Genomic DNA, 20,588 nt, shown 5'->3' on the forward strand with positions numbered 1-20,588 from the left:
ACATGACAATTGGAGCTCGACATCAGCACCATCCTATAGGTGTGCTTGAACTTCCAGGCTTTTCTCCTTCCCGTGTGTTACCTACAACTGCCTTTGGGCATTGTCAGTGCTGCCCCTAACCTGGACAGCAACTGGTGCATTGAAGCACTCCAAGGACAGATCTTCCACCTCCCTACCCATCTGTTGCCTAGGGTCTGCCGATTTGGAATCTGGCAGGAATATTTCCTTAAATGTGTATATCTAACAGATGTCCCAATTTCAGAAGTGTCATTTGAGGAGGAGGTTGTTGATACACTACCTTCCTGCCACATGCATACTGGAGACACTATTAATTAGGAAGCTGATCCTCTCCCTCCCCCCCCCCCCCCCCCCCATACTTTTCATGCCATTTCATCAGCCATTACATTGTTTATCAGAATCTTTGCAAACACTTATTATCATCCCCACTCACTTGAACAAGACAACCCACGTGCAAGTACACTATGTCTACATTACTGTGCTTGCCGCCCATAGATTGGGAATGAAACTGATCCCACTTTGAATTTCTCTGTGAAATATACTTTTCTCCAAGATATATTGTAAAATTATTTATTTGTGTTATTTGTGTGCTTTTCCAAAGAGGCAGTGTCTGGTAGGTTTTGAGGGATTTAACCATTGCAAATCCACTTTGACAACTATGAAAGGCCCATTCCCAATGTTAATGGCAACACAGAGGCTTAGGATTGAAACAGTTTCCAGAAAGAGACAGTATGTGACTGGATCTTGATCCTTTACAGTCTCCCTGTGAAATTCCCTGGGAGGCTGTGGTCTCATTTTCACTGCTTTGTGGGCAGGTCATGGGTTCAAACTCCAATCCAGGGTCTTGATTCCAATGTCTTCATTAAAGGTGCAGGACAAAGGGAGTGCTACATTGTCATCTTTAGGATAAGACTTTGAACTAAGGCCTCATCTGCCTCACAGGAGGATACAAAAAACACTCCACACCACTACTGAAACTGATGTGTTCCACCCAGATTGTACCTCTCAAACCATCAGTATCAAACACTGCTGTTTCTGGGGGTGTGGGTGCATGAATTGTATGCCTAGTTTACCACATTGGGAAAACGAGTACACCGGAACAAAATACTGAAGGGCAAATTATGACACCAAAGTTATGACAGGCAAGCCTTTCATTCCTGATACAGCTTAGAGATAAATAGCCACACAGCTACATATCTGAAAGTGTCAGGTTGGGAAAACATTCGTAAGACAACAAATGAACTTTGAGAGGCATGTGAACCAAGTGAAGGAAAAACAGGTAATTCTAACCTTAAACAGAAGAAATCTACTCATCTGCTAGATCTTTAATAACCAGGTCTCTTCTCAAACAGAAGTGCTCAGGATTTCCTAAAGGTGCCATTCCATAGACATTCCCCTTAAGCAATGCAATTACTCATTAGTTATTTTTAGGCACTGAGGCCTTGAAGGGGACAGTCCACAGCAACATCACAACTTTGAGTATATTACCACATTAGCACACTCTAAACATAACCAGAGGGGATCTTACAGCAACTAAAACTTAATCTGTAGCCAATGAAAAATGGCATTTTAAATTTTTGACACATCAATGTATGCTTCCTGTAGAACTACTGTTTAATCTTTCTTTTTATAAATTATTGGAAAAACAGGCATGGCTGGAGTCATTTATTGCCTAGTGCTAATTACTTGTGATAGTGAATCACCTTATGATCACTGCAGTCCACACAGGAGAAATAATAATGGGACTCCAACAGTGGTGTCAGGGAGGGAATGCCAGGTGTTTGACCTATTGATGGTGAAGGGTCAACAATCTATTTCCAAGTAGGGATGGTGTGTGACTTAGGGGATCTTGGATGTGGTACTGTTCCCATACACCTGCTGCCTTTGACCCGTGCAGTAGAGGATGCACTTTGGAAAAAGATTTGATACTCTCCACTGCTATATTCAATTCTTTTACATTGTAATAAGAGTATTTAGAGTCTTGCACTGACACCAAACACTGCCTCTTCTTCAGTAAGGTATTCAGAGTCAAAGGGCATTGTATATTATGCATGGTAAGTGAATGTATTGTCATGATGCAATAATCTGTGCACTTTTCAATAAAAGTATCTATATTGATAACCTGGTGATTTTCTTCAACAGATTTGTTATTTTGATTTCTACAGAGAAAAACTAGCTAAAAATAGCTTCTAGCTATTAATCAAGCAACCTTAGGTAACAGTCAGTTCAGTGGGTCACACTCTTGGCTCTCAGCCAGAAGCTCCACTCTAGAGAAGCGAGCACAAAAGCTAGACCAACATCTTGTCCAGTGATAAGGGAACACTGCACTGACAGAGGGGATAGAGGGTCATGGGGAAGTGACAGGAAAGGAGAGCTGGGCAAAGATCAGAAATGGAGCAGCAGGTTTAAGAGGCAATCAAACCTACACCTGCACCCAGCACATCCTTACAAGATTCAACTTTAACCAGTAATGCCCTGACAGACTTCAGTCAATGCCTTGAACTGTATAGACAACCTCCTGTCCACTACTGTGGTCAATCAGCCCTTCCAAAAAAATTAGCCAACATTTTTTCCAAAATTCTGTGGCTCAGTTCTTATTTATTTATATAGCCAAGTAATTTCCATCAGCAGATCTTAGGTTCGCTAGTCTATAATCTCCCGGTTTCCTTCATTAAGCTTTCTAAACCAGTATAGTAATCTGCACAATTTTCCAACAAATGGGAAGATTTCCCAAATCAAGAACACTGGAGTTCACCAGTGGGAGAATCTCAAAGGGACATAACTATGAGATAAGGGGCTGGTCATTTAAAACTGAGGTGCACAGAAATTTCTTCTTGCAGAAGGTGGTGAATCTCTGGAATTCTCTACCCAGGTGGGTGGTGGAAGTTGGACCATTAATAGTATTTAAAGGAGAGATGGATAAATATTTGATAGGTCGTGGAATAGAGGGGCATGGAGAAATGGCACAGGACAGGTGTTGAGGACAGCATAGATCAGTCATGATCATATTAAATGAAGGCGCAGGCCTGAAGTGTCTGACAGCCTACTTCTGCTCCTATTTTCTTGTGTTGACTTCTTGTGTTGGAAGATTATAAATTTAGGACACCAACAACGTTCTACTTCCTTTAAAACCCTGAGATGGAGGTCATCTGAACATGAGAATCTGTCACTCATCAGTGGCTATAATTTCTTTGTTTTGCTTTTTTTTTACTTGGAGTCCCCATCCATGATTCAACATCATTTCCATTGTGAGTTCTGGCTCCCTGTCCTCCACTTCTGATAAAAATATTGACACCAAGCAATCACTCAGCATAGCTCTCATTCCCTTACTACACTAATAATTTCACCAGTATCAGTTTCCAATGGCCCACATTGGCCTTGATCACTCAGTTTTTTCCTGATATAATTGCAAAGACATTTGCATTGATATAATTTACAAGTTTTTTTTTATCATATTCATAATCTGTGCGTGGGCTTTATGGATGGGAAGTGGGAGAGGCTACAGAAGAATTGGAGGTAGAAATTCAAATGATAAGTCTTTAAAATATATTTTTATTTATTCACTGGACATGGGCATCCTTGGCAGACCCTGCACTTATTGAATGACTCCATTGATAGTATAGAGCGAATCGCATTGTTGAGCTACATCCAGGCATCATCAGGAAAGGACCAGCGGGGTTTTTACACAGGTTAAATCCAGACAAGTTCATTGAAATAGTGGAAAATCTATAGAAAGAGGAGGAGAAATGGAAACTGTATCTGGATGAAGATATTGTTTTGGGTTGAGTGTGGGTGTGACAGCAGGGTAGCATTTCTAGCACTAAGAGCCATTGACCTGTAATGTTAACTCTGCTTCCATCTTCACAGATGCTGCCTGACCTTTTGAGTATCTGCTTTTATTTCAGATTTCTAGCATCTTCAGTTTTAAACTTTTTCACTCTAACTTTGTTGTTGGAGGACATTGTATGAGTGACAATAAGAATACATTGCCTAGGTAATAACATCTTAAAATATATTTGGTTGCAGGAAGATCAGGTTCGGGCACAAAAGAGTTAAAATGAAAGGGAAAGAATGATAGATAAAAGTTGATTATTTTAAAGTAACACCAATCTTTTACGTTAACAAAATTAAGGTCTTCACATAACACATTATCCTGTTCCTCACAATAGATTACTTCCATTACAATAAGATAATAAAACAAGAGTATATAATTCAAAAGTAACCAAATGCAAGAGACATTTAAATGACAAGGAGTATGGGCACAGAGCAGGGTGCTGGGGCCAGGACTGAATCAGCCATGATCCTATTAAATGGCAGTCCAGGCTCGAGGACTTTACCAGCCTAATCCTGCTCCTAATTCTTATGTTCTTACTCAAAAGAATTGATAAGCTGTCCAAATATGTAAATATTACCAGAACAAAAAGGTTAAAAGAAACAAAATGCAGATGAGAAACAAGGTTACTTCAGCCATCCTGACTTTGTAAATATTTACTACAGCAGTTGAATTACAAAGTCAACAGCTTTTGAAGCAAATTTATACAGGAACCAGGATCTAAGGGACATTTAAGCTCTATTATTCTTACCACAATGCCTACTGTAAGCTATACAGATGTGGCCAAAGGGGAACCAGCAAACTGATAAACACTGGTGAAGACCTGTTTGAAAGAATCAGTCATGGGAGACATAGCCTGACCACTGCCAGCCATTTGGTACAGTCTGAGACATGATCTGTTAAAGGTGCATTGGCTTGAATTGTGTTAGTTTTATAAATGTCTCATAAGCACTTGGCATTTTATAGTAACTTTATAGACTATGCTCACATCTTACTTATGTTGCGATAATAATCTTGGAGATAAATTTAACAAACCAGTTCTGAAGCCTTCTCTCACCAGGGTTTTCACTATGAATCATTTTAAAGTCCAACATACTCCACTTGGCAGTTCAGGCCCCTGGGACAAAAGCTGCATTTAAACCAGCATCAAGAGGGCAGCTGATAACTCGAGCACAGCCTCCCAACTTCAGACCGTCCACTTCAGGCACCTGCACAGGGGCGTCAAACCAGATTGTTATTGAGCTACAGGAAAACGCCTGGATTTTTCCCCAAGGTCAGCATCTGAACTACCCCACCAAATCAACCGTTTGACCAACTCCTGTGGAAGGGGACCAAGAAAGGGAGCACCACCAAGTGGGCTACACAAATGGAAGAGCCGCTGTCTCCCAGCTCCAAGACCCGGGTGCAGTCCTGACCTCTGTGTGGTCTGCATGGACTTTGCATGTTCTCTCTGTGACCACGTGGGCTTTCCCCAGGTGCTCCGGTTTCCTCCCATGTCCCAAAGATGGGCGGTGGTCAGTGGGTTAGTTGCCCAGCAAAAATTACCCCTCATGCAACATGGAAGAATCTGGGGAGCAGAGTTGTTGGAGAGTATTTAAAATAAAAAATGGGATTAGTGTAGGGGAATGCTTGATGGTTGGCAGGGACAAGGGTCTGTTTCCATCCCCAATGACTATGACACTATAAGCAGGGAGGCGCAATTTGACCTTTGCAGTGTAGTAGTTAACTTATTTGACCAGCTGCCTCTGATCCAGGGACTATGGTTTGAATCTAAAAATCTTCACTGGGGAAATATAAATTCAAGGTAACAGTAACCATGAATCGACCAGTTGTAATAAAAACGAAGCTGGTTCATTCGCTTCCTCCAGGGATCCTGTTTAACTTTGCTGAAACTCATCTGCTTCAGAGAGATGATGGAACTGCAGGGGAGGGAAAGAGAACACCCTGACTGGGTAAACCTGTGCTGTACCTGCCCTGGTACAGCTCAATGGGACAGTGTGGAAAGTGCTTCATTTTGCACCTAACACAAGGTTTGGGGCTTTGCCTAGATGGGAAAGAGCCACTATAGAATATACCTAGTTTCTTGATGTGTCCCCAGGCACTTGACACAGCAGTACCGAGCTCCACACGACGCACAGGTGTAGTTGGATGGAAAGCCACACACTGCACAGAAATGGCGCTGGGGGAGCTTGGAGGGACCAACGCAGGCGGTCAGGTAGTTCGGCCCATCGGTTGAGCTCAGGTTCTGTTTGGCCAGAAATTAAATACACTTGTAATTCCACTGCCATAGCCACAGATCACAAGGTCCTAACCTCAGGATGGCACCAGCCACTTGCAACTGGCAAAGGAATGGTAGATGAGGAAATGTGGGGGATTGGTGTGGGAACGAGGCAAGGCACCAGTACCGGGAATGAGCCACAGTTGGCTGAAAGAGTTAAATCACAAGGCCAGGTAGCACAGGCTGGTCTCGTATTCTCCTGTGTGTAATGTTATCTAATTGGGTGCTCTGGATAATAAAAAGAGTTGAGGCGTAGAGAGAGAAAACTCGCTATGGGGCAGTTCCACATCTAAGGGCAGAAACTTAAAATTAAGACCATCATTACTTCTTCAGGACATCCCAAAGCCCTTTACTGCCAACTAAGGACAGATGGTCACTGTTGTAATCTGTACACAGCAAGCTCCCACACACAGCAATGAGATAATGGCCAGAGCCTCCATCTTATGTGGTGCATGTTGATTTAATGAATTTCCTCAGGTAGCAGTTGCTCATTTCCAGATGGGCTGAACAATTTGAGCTCTCAGTCACCTCCTTATCTAATACTTTAATTTTTTAATGTTCTAATCTGCAATTACAGTATATCATTGTGAAAAAAGTGCAATATAAAGCAGAATTCTCACCACTGGAGGGACATTACTCCTATGTTTGATAAAAGCTAGCTTCACCAGGGTTAATGGAAAATTTCAAATCAGATCGATAAAATTTTACTTCAAAGGTTATTAAAGTATACAAAATTAAGGTGCACAGAAAGGACGGCAATTTGAATGCGCAGGAACACAAGAAGCTGCAGAGAGTAGTGGATTCAGCCCAATACATCACGAGCACATCCCTCCCCACCATCGGTAGTATCTACAGGAGGCGCTGCCTCAAGAAGGCAACATCCATCATCAAAGATCCCCACCATCTGGGCCATGCCATCTTCTCACAGCTCCCACTGAGCAGGAGATACAGAAGCCTGAAGACCCACACCACCAGGTTCAGGAACAGCTACTTCCCTTCGACCATTTGGTTCTTAAACCAACTGGCAAAACCCTAATCACTACCTCAGTATGGCAACACTGTGACCACTTTGACTACTTTACACTAAAATGGACTTCTTTTCATTCTAATTGTGTTCTTTCTTGTAAAAATTGTGTATAATTTATGTTTATGTTTTTCTTGTGAATGCTGCTTATCTGATGCAATGTGCCTGTGATGCTGCTGCAAGTTTCTTATTGCACCTGTGCAGACATGGACTTGTGCATACGACAATAAGCTCGACTTTGAATTAAGACAAATCAGTCTAACTCAGCTGACAGAATGTCTCCTCCTGTTGCTGTACAGTTAAACTGAACTTATTGTGCAGATGCACATAACCTGACAGGGTGGTGTAAAGTTAATCAATTCATGTTGATGTCACAATCACACTAGGCAGAGGTAGTTGGCCCTGTAAACAATACAGCACTTTGAAACTCTTGCAGAGGATCACAAGAGCCATTGCCTTCTACGTTCCCAACACATAATAAAGCCCATTGGATAACCACTTTTGGTCAAGTCATATCAGGGGCTGAAGATTTGAAGATATTAAAGTAAAAAACAGTTTCTCACTTCAAGACTTGTACTATCGATCAATTACTTTATCAAAAAGATCACACCCACATGGGCATAATCTCAAAACATGCCAGCACAGATAGGCAATAAATTTTTTTGCTGCAACTCCCCCCTCCACACTTGGCAAACTTTCCAACCACACTACACCCCTTCACAAGTACAGGAAGAATACAAGCAGATGAACCCAACCTGTTCCTCCAATAAGGACTGGAAATTCTTGCGGAAACGCTGCTTGAAGTGATCCCCACGCGTTTTTTTCTTTTTCTTTGCTGAAACAAGAGTTGATTCACCAGTGTGCTGCTGGCCCAGTCAATAACCACCCCCAAAAGAAGCCTCCCAAAAGCCCCATCCAACTGTTCAATTCCCCCACAGCCCCATACAATACCCTCCCTCCATAATACTCCAGTCAACACACCCTCCCTCCGTAATACTTCAGTCAACACACCCTCCCTCCGTCGGACCCCCTCCCTCTCCCGTCCTCCGTCCATCTGCCCGTCCCCCTCGCTCCCTCCATCTCCCTCCCTCCGTTATACTGCCTCCCTCCCTCCCTCTCCCTGTCCCCCTCCCTTCCTTTCTCCCTCCCGAACATCCATCCCCTTCCCTCCCATCCGCCCCCTCCCTCGCTCCCCCCTCCCCATCTGTCTCCTCATCCCAATCCCCCATCCGTCCTCCCATCCCTGCCCCTCGTCCCCTCCCCATCCATCCCCTCCCTCTCCCCCCTCCTCCTGTCCGCTTCCCTATATCCCCCTCCCTCTCTCCTTCCCCCTCCATCCATCCCACTCCCTCCCTCACCCTCCTTCCACCTCCCTCCCTCCACCCTCCATTCCCTCCCACCATTCCCCTCCCCCTCCTTCTCTGTCCCCCTCCCTCTCCATCCCTCCCACACCTGCCTCCTCCTCCCTCCATCCCACCCATCTCTCCTCCCCATTCCCTCCCTCCATCCCCGACCCCTCCCTCTCTCCCCCCTCCATGTTCCCGTCCCCTCCCACCCTCCATTCCTGTCCCCCTCCCTCCATCACCCCGTCCCCCTTCCTCCATACTTCCCGTCCCCTCCCTCCCTCCCTCTCCCTCCCTTCCCCATCAACCTCCCTTCCTCCATTCCCCCGACCCCTTCCCTCCATCCACCCCATCCCCCTCCCTCCATACCTCCCGTCCCCTCCCTCCATACCTCCCCTGTCCCCTCCCTCCGTCCCTCCACCCGTCCCCTTCCCCCCTTCCTGTCCCCCTCCCTCCATCTGTCACCCGCTTCATCCCCGCATCCCCATCCCCCGTCCCCCTCCCTCCGTCCCCCCTCCATCCCCCGTCCCCCTCCCTTCCTCTCCATCCCCCCTCCCTTCCTCCCTCCTTCCCCTTCCCTCCATCCCCCTCCCTTCCTCCGCTTCCCCTTCCCTCCATCCCCCGTCCCCCTCCCTTCCCCTCCCTTCCTCCCTCCTTCCCCTTCCCTCCATCCCCCCTCCCCCTCCCTTCCTTCTCCTTCCCTCCATCCCCCCTCCCCCTCCCTTCCTTCCCCTTCCCTCCATCCCCCTTCCCCCTACCTTCCTCTCTCCTTCCCTCCATCCCCCCTCCCCCTCCCTTCCTCTCTCCTTCCCTCCATCCCCCCTCCCCCCCTCCTTCCCTCCATCCCCCTCCCCCTACCTTCCTCTCTCCTTCCCTCCATCCCCCCTCCCCTCTCTCCTTCCCTCCATCCCCCTCCCCTCTCTCCTTCCCTCCATCCCCCTCCCCTTCCCTCCATCCCCCCTCCCCTTCCTCTCTCCTTCCCTCCATCCCCCCTTCCCCTCCCTTCCTCTCTCCTTCCCTCCATCCCCCCTCCCCCTCCCTCTCTCCCCCCCTCCATCCCCCCTCCCCCTCCCTCTCTCCCCCCCTCCATCCCCCCTCCCCCTCCCTCTCCCTCCATCCCCCCTCCCCCTCCCTCTCTCCCTCCATCCCCCCTCCCCCTCCCTCTCTCCCTCCATCCCCTCTCCCTCCATCCCTCTCTCCCTCCATCCCTCTCTCCCTCCATCCCCCCTCCCCCTCCCTCTCTCCCTCCATCCCCCCTCCCCCTCCATCCCCCCTCCCCCTCTCCCTCCATTCCCCCTCCATCCCCCCTCCCCCTCCCTCTCTCCCTCCCCCCTCCCCCCCTCTCCCTCCCCCTCCCCCCCTCCCTCTCTCCCTCCATCCCCCCTCCCCCTCTCCCTCCATCCCCCCTCCCTCTCTCCCTCCATCCCCCCTCCCCTCCTCTCTCCTTCCCTCCATCCCCCGTCCCCCACCCTTCCTCCCTCCCTTCCAACTTTCCTCCTACCAGACTCAGTGTGAGGGTCATCAAACTGCGGCAGGCGCTTCAGCTGTGGGAGATTTGCATGTGGATCGTCCTGGAAGTTGTCCTTCTCCAAGGCGTCAAGCTGCCGGTTGAGGCGCCGTTGTCGGGTGGCCTGGTCCAGGACCCGCCTTTGTCCACCATCCTGCGACCTGCCTGAACACAGCTCAGACACTGCCTGAAACCATTCACCAGTCCCTTCTCCACCTCACCCCCACCCTTCTCCCCTATTCATCAACCCCTCACACACACCCTTCTCACCCCATCCTTCTCCCTCTCACCCCCACCCCTCACCCTTCTCCCCTTCACCCTCACCCTTCTCCCCGCTCCCTCACACACCCTTCTCCCCTTCACACACACCCTTCTCACCCCCACCCTTCTCCCCTTCACCCTCACCCGTCAACCCCTCACCCCCACCCTTGTCATCCCCACCCTTCTCCCTCTCACCCCCACCCTCTCCCTCCCACCCCTACCCCTCACCCTCCCACCCCTACCCCTCACCCTTCTCCCCTTCAACCTCTCACCCCACCCTTCTCCCCTGCCTCTCACCCCCACCTGTCAACCCCTCACACACCCTTCTCACCCCCAACCTTCTCCCCCTCACCCTCTCACCCCCACCCCTCTCCCCTTCACCCCCACCCCTCTCCCCTTCACCCCCACCCGTCAACCCCTCACACACACCCTTCTCACGCCATCCTTCTCACTCTCACCCCCACCCCTCTCCCCTTCACCCTCTCACCCCCACCCGTCAACCCCTCACACACACCCTTCTCACCCCATCCTTCACCCTCTCACCCCCACCCCTTCACCCCCACCCGTCAACCCCTCACACACACCTTTCTCACCCCATCCTTCTCCCTCTCACCCCCACCCGTCAACCCCTCACACACACCTTTCTCACCCCATCCTTCTCCTTCTCCCTCTCACCCGTCAACCTCCACCCTTCTCCCTTACCGGACCTTTCACCTTACCCGTGCTCTCGCGTTTTTTCTCAACCATGTTGCTATTTTCCCATGGAGGAAATATTTCAGCGCTGCACCAATAGCGGGTGTGGAGGGGGAACTATAACTTGGTGCACTTCCGCCTCTGTAGACAGCGGCGCCCGCGACCGCAGGCGGAATTGCAGTGAAGGCGCTGCTCCTCAGCCCATCAGTGGAGCTCAATTACCCACCAAGGCAGGGAGATAAGGTGGTGATGCCAGCGATGGATAGTTATTATTGTTAGGGGAGATTAGAAATTATCTTATTTATAAGGGGAGATTTAATGGAGAGTTGTAGAATTCTGAATGGCCTCAACAGGATAAACTAAGAGCATCTTAAACAGAGGGGTCAGTAACGTGGATAAGTTACCTGTGGAAGGAATGATAGGTGGGTTTTTGCTTCGCCACATCTAAAAAGTACCTGAGACACAAGAAATTCTGAGATGCTGGAATCTGGAGCCGTACACAAAAAGTGCTGGAGGAACTCAGTAGGTCAGGCAGCATTCATGAAGGGAAATAAACCCTTCAAGGGTCTCAGCCTGAAAAGTCGACTGTTTATTTCTCTCCATGGATGCTGCCTGACTTGCTGAGTTCCTCTAGCACTTTTTATGTATTGTAAAAAGTACCTGGGCAGGCATTTACGGAGCTGCAATCTGTAGAGATAGGGCCCAAGAGCAGGACTTCTAGTATTGTAATTTCAGGATCACTCCCTGTGCCATGTCCTAGCATGGCAAGAAATAGAAAGAAAGTACAGTTAAATTCATGGCCAAGGAGCTGGTGCAGCAGGGAGGGCTTTAAATACATGGATCATTGGGTTCTCTTCTATGGCGGGTAGGTCTTGTACGAGGAGCTGCACCTAAACTGGAGGGGCACTAATATTCTTGCAGGGAGGTTTGCTAGTGCTCCTCAGCAGGGGGCTAGGAACTAGAGCAGTACGTCAGCAAGTGGAGTTTTGAGAGGTAGGTAGAGGTTAGGTCAAGTAAGTCTGAAAGGAAAGACAGGCAGGGTCAAGTTAATGAACACAGAGGGGTTGATAAAGTGTGTTTATTTCAATGCAAGGAGTATTTGGGGTAAGACAAATGAATTTAGGGCCTGGATTAGTGCATGGAATTATGACGTTGTAGCCATTACAGAGACTTGATAGAGAAAAGGGCAGGACTGGCAGCTCCACATTCCACGATTCAGATGTGATACAGCAGGGTGTAGGATAGGTGGAGGAATTTGCACTCCTGACTTGGAGAATATCATAAAGGCACTAAGAAAGGACATCCTGGAGGGCTCATCCAGTAAAGCAATATGGGTGGAGCTCAGGAATAAGAAAGGTGCGATATCTCTGTGATGTACTATAGACCTCCCAATAGCCAGCAGGATATATAGGAACAGATATGAAGGCAGATTATGGAAAGAGGTAAAAGAACAGGTAGTTGTAGTGGGAGACTAGGACTCCCTTAGTGGTAGAGGCTTAGATGGGCAGAATTTGTTAGGTGCATCCAGGAGGGTTTCTCGATGCAGTATGTAGATAATCCAACCCGAGAAGATAAGTAGTAGGGCCATAGTAGACCTTGTATTGAGAAATCAGTCTTTCCAGCTGATCAGAGTTTCAGTGGGAGAACATTTAGGGAACAGTGATCATAACTCATAACTTTTCAGATAGTTGTGGATAAAGATAAGACTGGACCTCAGGGGGGTAGGGGGTGCTAAATTGGGGAAGGCCAATTACAACAGTATGAGGCAGGAGTTGGGAAGAGTAGATTGGGAGCAGCTGTTATTGGGCAAGTCCAAATCTGACATGTGGGAGTCACTTACAGGCCATCTGGTCAGAATTCAGAACCAACAATGTTCCTGAGAGGAAGAAAGGTAAGGATGGCAAGGTTTGAGAAGCTTGGATGATGAAAGATATGTTGAAAGTTTTGTCAAAAAGGAAGCATATGCAAGATTCAGGAAGCTAAAATCAGCCAAGGCCTTTGAGGAATATAAAGGAAGCAGGAGAGAACTTAGAAAGGAAATCAGGAGGGCTAAAGATTCCGCCATCAGAACGATCCATAAACCCATGAACACTACCTCATTATTCCTTTTTTTGCACTGTTTATTTATTTTTGTAATTTATAGATTTTTATATCTTTGCACTGTTCTGCTGCCATAAAACAACAGATTTCACGTCATATGTCAGTGACATTCTGATTCTAAAGGGGACTTTTATCCTTGGTAAGTAGAATAAAAGAGAACCCCAGAACATTTATACATACATTAAAAACAAGAGGGCATCTAGAGAGAGAGGGTAGGACCACTCAAGGACAAAGGAGGGAATTTATTCCTGGAGCCAGAGAAAGTGAGTGATATACTAAAAGAGTACCACATCGGTATTCACCATGGAGGATAGTGGGATCAAGGAGTGGTATGCTGATATTCTAGGGCATGTTAATATCAAGGTGGTGGTATTGGGGGTCTTGAAGAACATTAAGGTGGTTAAATCCCCAGGGCCAGATGGGATCTATTCCAGACTATTGAGAGAGACAAGATTGTTGGGGCCTTGGCAGAGATCTTTATATCCTCTTTGGCCACAGGCAAGGTCCCAGACGACTGGAGAACAGCCAATGTTGTTTCTCTGTTTAAGAAAGGCAATGGAGACAAATCATGACTTTATAGGCTGGAGAGCCTTACGTCAGTGGCAGGCAAATTATTGGATTCTTGGGAATAGAACCAACTCACAACTGGAAAAGCATAGACTTATTAGGGATAATCAGCATGATTTTGTGTTGGGGAGGCCATGTCTTACAAACTTTGAGGAAGTGACAAAGATAATTAATAAGGGTAGGCTAGTGGATGTTGTATACATGGTCTTTAGTACAGCTTTTGACAAGGACCCTCATGGTAGGCTCATCCAGAAGATTAAGGCACATGGGTGGGTCAAACATTTTGATTTGGCCATAGAAGACATAAGAAATAGGAGCAGGAGTAGGCCAACTGGCCCGTCAAGCCTGCTCTGCCATTCATTAAAATCATGGCTGGTCTGGCCGTGGACTCGCTCCACCTACCTGCCTTTTCCCTATAACCCTTAATTCCCCTACTATGCAAAAATCTAACTAACTGTGTCTTAAGTATATTTAAGCCTCTACTGGTTTCCTGCTCAGAGAATTCCACAGATTCACCACCTTCTGGGAAAAGCAGTTCCTCCTCATCTCCATCCTAAATCTACTCCCCTGAATCTTGAGGCTATGTCCCCTAGTTCTAGTTTCACCTACCAGCGGAAACAAACAACTTTCCTGCTCTATCTTATCTATCCCTTTCATAATTTTATATGTTTCTATAAGATCCCCTCTCATTCTTCTGAATTCCACCGAGTCTCGTCCCAGGAAACTCAATCTCCCCTCAGGGGCTAACCTCCTCATCTCCGGAGTCAACCCGGTGAACTTCCTCTAAAACCAGTACATCTTTTCTCAAGTAAGGAGACCAGAATTGCATGCAGTACTCCAGGTGCAGCCTTACGAGTACCCTGTACAGTTGCAGCATAACCTCCCTGCTCTGAAATTCAGTCCTTCTAGCAATGAAGGCCAACATTCCATTTGAATGTTGATAGAGGGTAGTGGTGGAGGGGTGTTATCCTGACTTGTGGTCTATAATCAGTGGTGTTCGGCAAGGATCAGTGCTGGGACCTCGTATATTATTTGGATGAAAATGTAGATAGGCTGATTAATGAGTTTGTAAACAACACAAGAATTGACAGAGTTGTGGATATTGAGAAAGGTTGTCAGAGGATTCAGCAAGATATAGGCCAGTTGGAAATATGGGCAGCTGGAGTTTAATCCAGACAAGTGAGGTGTTGCACTTTGGGTGGTCAAATGAAAGACGAAAGTATATACTATGTGGCAGGACCCTTAGGGGCATTGATGTACAAAGGGATCTTGGGATCCAAATCCATTGCTCCCTGAAAGAGGCAACTCAAGTAGATAGAGTGGTAAAGGCAGCATAGGGTATACTTGGCTTCATCAGTCGGGATGTTCAGTATAAAAGTAGGAAGTCACATCGCAGCTGTATAAAACTTTGGTTATGACACACTTGGAGTATTGTGTGCAGTTCTGGTCACTGCATTATAGGAAGGATGTGAAGACCTTGGAGATGGTGCTGAAGAGGTTCACCAGGATGTTGCCCAAATTAGAGAGTATTAGCTGTTAGGAGAGGTTGGACAAATTGGATTGTTTTCTCTGCCACATCAAAGGCTGAGGGGCAACCTGATAGTAGATAGGGTAGATGGTCAGTATTTTACCAGTGTGGATATGTCAAATAGAACAGGGCATAGCTTTAAAGTGAGTGGGGGAAAGTTTAAGGAGGTTGGAGGCCAAAGCTTTTTTTTTAAATAAAGGCTGTCAAGTGTCTGAGGTGTTGGTGCTGTAAGGTTCTACAATTTCAACTAGCAGGGCCCTATCTCTCTCATTCAGTGCAGCGCAATATCCTGGATCTTGCCAATGTCCCAAAACTGTGCAATTCCTACTACAAGCCCACAGTCAACTTCCACCCAGCCAAAGTCTGACAAAGCTTAGCCCTGTAGGGTCCCCTACTGAAAAAACATTCCCAAAGCTTTGACAGGCATGAGGGGAAGATTAAAGTCCACTGCTCTAATTATGGGGAAGTGATTGTGACTTGGATTGGACCAAATCAGGTGGTGGCTATGCAATTTGCAGAGGGCTGTAGAGGCCAGGTTGCTGAATATTCTAAACAATAGGGGGCATGGAGAGAGAGCAGGAATGTGGTATGTGCCAGATGATCAGCCATGATCATATCAAATGACAGAATAGGCTTGGAAGGCCAAATGTTCTGATTCTGATGTTTCTCATTAATGTACACAAGACCTTTAATCCCTGCTCAGGGCCATCTCTTCCAAAAAACTTTACAGCCAATGAGGCAGTATTGTGTGGGAGCAAAACCCAAATTGCTCACAGCATGGCCTCACAAAGTGTGATAGTAATCAGTTCTGGTTTTGATGCTGGTTGATGGATAAACCCTGCTCTTTGCATTTTGGCCACTTACTTATGGATGCTCTAATGGGTCCTTTGTTCAGCACCATTCAATTGAAGGAATCCATGACAGGACAGGCTTCCCCCATTACCTCAGAGGGGAACATTATCCTTTACGATAGGTTCAAAGCTCTGATGTTCACAACTATCAGACTCAATGGTGCCCCTCGATAAACCACATGAACACAAGCAGTGCTGGTGGAGGGGGGCATTTAACTTATTGGAGAGAGGGAAGCAGCAGAGACTATTCAGTGAAACATCAACTTCTGATTTGCCTGCCTGTCAGTGCTCCTCCCTGGTGTTCTGCAACTTGTTAAACAAACCTGTGGCTGAGCAATGGATAAGCTCCCAACTACAGGCCATCCCTTAGTAACATGTCCATAAGTTGGAAAATATACACAAAAGGAACACACTTGATTATGATAACCATACCACCACAGGATTGTAATGAATGGTATCAAAAGCTCAAGACTGAAAGAACGACTACTGAAAGAAGAGAGCGAACTAATTCTGCTGTTTGTAAGAACAAAATTAATGTACACATGTCAGACTTCTGAATTTAATAACACAGAAGCTTGTTCATATGTAGGGGCCATCCATAAGTTGGGCATTTGCAGCTCAGGGATGGCCTGGATAATTCATCCAGGCACGGTCTGGCCATCATGGACAATCAACTGCCTTATGCAATTAGGAGTCCAATGAGCAGATACAAGTGAACCCAATGTTCATAGTCATCATCACCGAGCTGTTTATTCCATAATTCAAGTTATTAATTTGAACTCTGGATCCTAATCCAGTAACTTTACCACGTAGAAGTGTATGGCAATGTTATAGTGACATACATTTGGACAGACCAGACCCAAGGAAGTAGTTGAAGGAGTGTAGAATACACAGACCTGTAATAAATAGCATTGGGTGCTGGCCACAACCAGTGATGCAGCTCAATTGTTTAAACCCACAAAGTATCACTAGCCAGAGTTTGATTAAGTCTTTTTACAGAGTTTCAGTGCAGAGGTAAATGAACATCCAGCCAGAGGGTTGAAAGGCTGGTGCTGCCTGTCCCCCCCAAAAACCATCTCCCAGCAACTGTGAATAATTCTTCACACAAGAATTCAGCAGTCAGTAGCTCCATATTTCACTCTTGGAGCTAATGGAGGGCTTGGCCAGTTTGTTGTACAGACTGAAGATGGTTAGAGCCCCACAGATGACAACTCCCCCAACTACCAGCCCAGAGAGCAGGAGAGCTACAACCCCTACCAACACCACTAAGATCAGCAGAGTCTTGGAGTTCACTTCACCTGAGGAAAGAAGGTAGAACAAACAAACAGCTGATTAATCTTTCAGGGGAGTGAAGACAAGGTTGGTGCAAGCAGTATGGTTTATTTCTTACTGTGCCGAGGAGCTTCTTCCCTGTGGGATATATTCTGGCTTTCAAGTTACACCCTGGGAACAGGGTCTCTGAGATCAGCAGGCAACATTTCCAGTGGTCCTATCTGAACCTCCCCTTCCTTCTGCAATTGTTCATCTTCAAATTCAGCAGCTATAGAAAGGAAGATAAAACATGGCCATGTAGGCTCTGTTTGCTGGATTTGAGAGCAGGAGCAGACTTCATTAAACAAGATCCTGAAGGGGTGAATATTGGTTTGGACAGGACTTTTCCTCTTGTGGGAAAATCTGGAACAAGGGAATCACTTTAAAAATAAGTCAACTATTTAAGAGAGGCAAACTGAAATCCCTCTCAGATGTTCCTAGGAAATTGGGGGAAACTAGGGAAGAAGTTATTAGGGCCCTGGCAGAGATATTTGTATCATTAGCCACAGGCAAGGTACCTGAAGACTGGAGGCTGACTAATGTTGTGCTTTTATTTAAGAAGGGCTCAAAGACAAGCCAAGGAACTACAGACCAGCGAGCCTAACATGACTGGTGGAACAGTTACTTGAGGGGATTCTGAGAGACAGGATCGACCAGCATTTGGAAAGGCAAGGGCTGATTAGGGATAGTCAGTATTGCTCTGTGTGTGGGAAATTGTGTCTCACAAATTTGGTTGAGTCTTTTCTGTAAAAAAAAAGGTGACCAAGAGAATCGAGGAGGGCAGGGTGGTAGACATTGTCCATGTGGACTTTAGCAAGCCCTTTGATGAGGTCCCACATAGGGAGGCTGGTCTGGAAGATTAGATCACATGGGATCCAGCGTGAGCAATTGGATACAAAATTTGCTCAGTGGCAGGAGGCAGAGGGTGGTAGTGAAGGGTTGTTATTCTAATTGGAGGCCTGTGACCAATGTTGCACAGGTCTCCAATTGGAATAACAATTGGAGTTGTGCTGCAGGGATCAGTGCTGGGTCTACTGTTGTTTGTCTTCCATATTAACTATTCGGATGAGAATGTAGGTGGCATGGTTAGCAAGCTTGCAGATGACACCAAAAGTTGTGCTATAGTGGGCAGTGAAGAAAGTTACCCAAGGTTACAACAGGATCTAGAACAACTGGGAAAGTGGGCCAAGGAATGACAAATGGAATTTAATTTGGACAAGTGCGTATTGTTGCAGTTTGACAAGTTAAACCAGGGCAGGACATACAGCAAAAGCAGGGCCTTGGAGAGTGTTGTAGGACAGAGACATAGGGGTACGTACATAGTTCCCCAAAAGTGGGGGCACAGATAGACAGTGTAGTGAAGGCAGTGTTAGGCCTTCATTGGTCAGGGCGTGGAGTACAAGAGATAGGATATCATGTTACAACTGTACAAAATGTTGGTGAGACAACACTTGGGGTATTGTGTGCAGTTTTGGTCACCTAGCTTTGGAGGATGTCATTAAGCTGGAAAGGGTGCACAAAAGATTCACATAGATGTTACCAGGACTGGAGAGCTCTAGTTACAAGGAGAGACTGGGACCATTTTCCCCTGGAGCACAGAAGGCTGAGGGGAGTGACTTTATAGAGGTATACAAAATCATGAGGGGCATAGATAAGGTGAATGGTCACAGTCTTTTCCTAGGGTAGAGGAGTCTAAAACTGGTGGGCATGGATTTAAGGGGACCCAAGGGGCAGGTTTTCCCCACAGAGGGTGGTGGGTATGTGGAATACACTGCTAGAGGAAGTGGTAGAGGTGGATGCAGTTACAATATTTAAAAGACATTGAGACAGGTAGATAGATAGGAAAGGTTTAGGATATAGGCCAAATGCAGGCAAATAGGACTAGCTCAGGTAGGCAGCTTGGTTAGCATGGACAATCTGAGCTGAAGTACCCCATTTCTGTGCTGCGTAACTTAAGTCTTCAGAACTCTTCCTCCAAAGAAAGATAGTGGAATCAGAGTCTTGAATCCAGCCACTGTCTGTAAGGAGTTAGTACGTTCTCCCCATGTCTGCATGGGTTTCCTCCAGGTGCTCCAGTTTCCTCCCACATTCCAAAGACATACAGGTTAGGAAGTTGTGGGCATGCTATGTTGGCGCCACTTGCAGGCTGCCCCCAGAACACTATATGCAAAAAGATGTATTTCACTGTGTGTTTCAATGTACATGTGACTGCAGGCACCCAAACTTACAGGGCTATGAGCATCAAGGAACTGTAACACATCTAGCTTGATCTGGAGCTTGTTCAGGTGTGCTCTTGGTGACACAAAAGAGGATGAGGAGCCAGTGGGTCTGCTATCCAACAGGCAACTGAAAAGAGAGAGGAGTCAATGTGGCAACAAGACCAATTTATGGATCATCACTCAGTGCCACAGCAGGTCCTCACCCATTGAAGCCAATGAGATGATGTCTGGGAGTGGAGTCCTTGTCTGGACTTGGTGTTGCCACACAGCTATCAACATAGAGTCTCATGGGTACACAGCTGATAGTCACAGAAGCTTCAATGTGGATGAAGTCACCCACCTGGTAAATACTAGAGTTACGCTCCACATGCCAGTCACCTGGGATAATATAGGACAACGTAACCATGGTTAAACTCCCTCTTCACCAAGGTTAAGCCCACACCACAAACTCCCTGAAACAGGAACTGCCATCTTGGGTCTTACCACTCATCAGACACAAGGAGTACTGCGCAAACTCCTCTTTAGTCTGTAGGGAGCTCAGTGGTAACCAGGTGGGTCCTGTTTGCCTGTCAACAATCGCCTTCCTGTCAGAAAAGAACCACCATCAACTCCCCAGTCTCCTTTTCACAGCCAGGGAGTCAGGAAAAGAGAAAGATTACCTGGGGTAACAGCACTCAATGTAAGCAACAGCCAAATTAGACCTCACAATGGCAGATCCAGCTGCCCTTGGCATATAGTACAGGTGGGTAGAATAGACAAGCTGATGCACAAATACCTGAAAGATACTCAGATTAGTCATGTGCCCTGAAACAGATTGTAGAGGTGGGGAATAAGAAGGCAGGAACTAGAGTTAAAGCACAGCACAGGGTGGGGGGGTGGAGAAGGTTGAAGAGAAAGCACAATCCCTGATGGTCCAGTACTCTACACTAATCACCCTCACCATTACAGCAATGCCACAGTCAGAGAGATCACTGTGAAAGAATGCTGTATTTGTCTGAGTGTCCATCCACACAGAGGGGCAGCCTGCTGGCCCCAGCATTAGCTCCAGAGCTTGCA

The 20,588-nt window shown here is 46.7% G+C and overlaps 2 protein-coding genes across 5 annotated transcripts in view; both read right to left on the minus strand.

Annotated features, from left to right (window-relative positions):
• The window catches only part of znhit1 (zinc finger, HIT-type containing 1), a 39,737-nt gene extending 28,674 nt beyond the window's left edge, over positions 1 to 11,063 (minus strand). The window contains exons 1-6 of one of the 4 annotated variants that reach the window (XR_007958698.1): positions 10,983 to 11,063; positions 9,997 to 10,167; positions 7,908 to 7,987; positions 5,926 to 6,095; positions 4,908 to 5,058; positions 396 to 3,744 (exon numbers count right to left, since the gene is read on the minus strand). Coding sequence is in view for 2 of the 4 variants with exons in the window: in XM_052044497.1 (XP_051900457.1) it covers positions 5,037 to 5,058; positions 5,926 to 6,095; positions 7,908 to 7,987; positions 9,997 to 10,167; positions 10,983 to 11,010 (471 nt within the window). In the remaining 2 variants the exon portion in view is untranslated. Of the gene's footprint in view, positions 1 to 395; positions 3,745 to 4,087; positions 5,059 to 5,925; positions 6,096 to 7,907; positions 7,988 to 9,996; positions 10,168 to 10,982 lie in introns of those variants that run through there. The other 3 variants (XM_052044497.1, XR_007958699.1, XM_052044498.1) reach the window with 3 other exon arrangements.
• A 6,428-nt stretch (positions 11,064 to 17,491) lies between these two features.
• On the minus strand, positions 17,492 to 19,938 carry LOC127586645 (zona pellucida sperm-binding protein 3-like). The gene is made up of 3 exons (XM_052044760.1): positions 19,736 to 19,938; positions 19,542 to 19,659; positions 17,492 to 17,542 (listed from the first exon to the last, which is right to left on the minus strand). Exons 1-3 carry the CDS (start codon positions 19,936 to 19,938, stop codon positions 17,492 to 17,494), a joined length of 372 nt encoding a protein of 123 aa, XP_051900720.1.
• Positions 19,939 to 20,588: the final 650 nt, after the last annotated feature.

The sequence above is a fragment of the Pristis pectinata genome, chromosome 37 (genome assembly GCF_009764475.1).
Source record: "Pristis pectinata isolate sPriPec2 chromosome 37, sPriPec2.1.pri, whole genome shotgun sequence".
Lineage (NCBI taxonomy): Eukaryota > Metazoa > Chordata > Chondrichthyes > Rhinopristiformes > Pristidae > Pristis > Pristis pectinata.

What these genes read in the sequence shown, in the direction of transcription:
- LOC127586645 (XM_052044760.1), bottom strand. Translation starts at nt 19,938, where the DNA reads ATGGTTACGTTGTCCTATATTATCCCAGGTGACTGGCATGTGGAGCGT. An exon ending in CATCTCATTGGCTTCAATGG is followed by an intron (nt 19,660 to 19,735) that starts GTGAGGACCTGC and finishes CTCTCTTTTCAG; the next exon opens with TTGCCTGTTGGATAGCAGAC. An exon ending in TCCTTGATGCTCATAGCCCT is followed by an intron (nt 17,543 to 19,541) that starts GTAAGTTTGGGT and finishes TCCTTTCTATAG; the next exon opens with CTGCTGAATTTGAAGATGAA.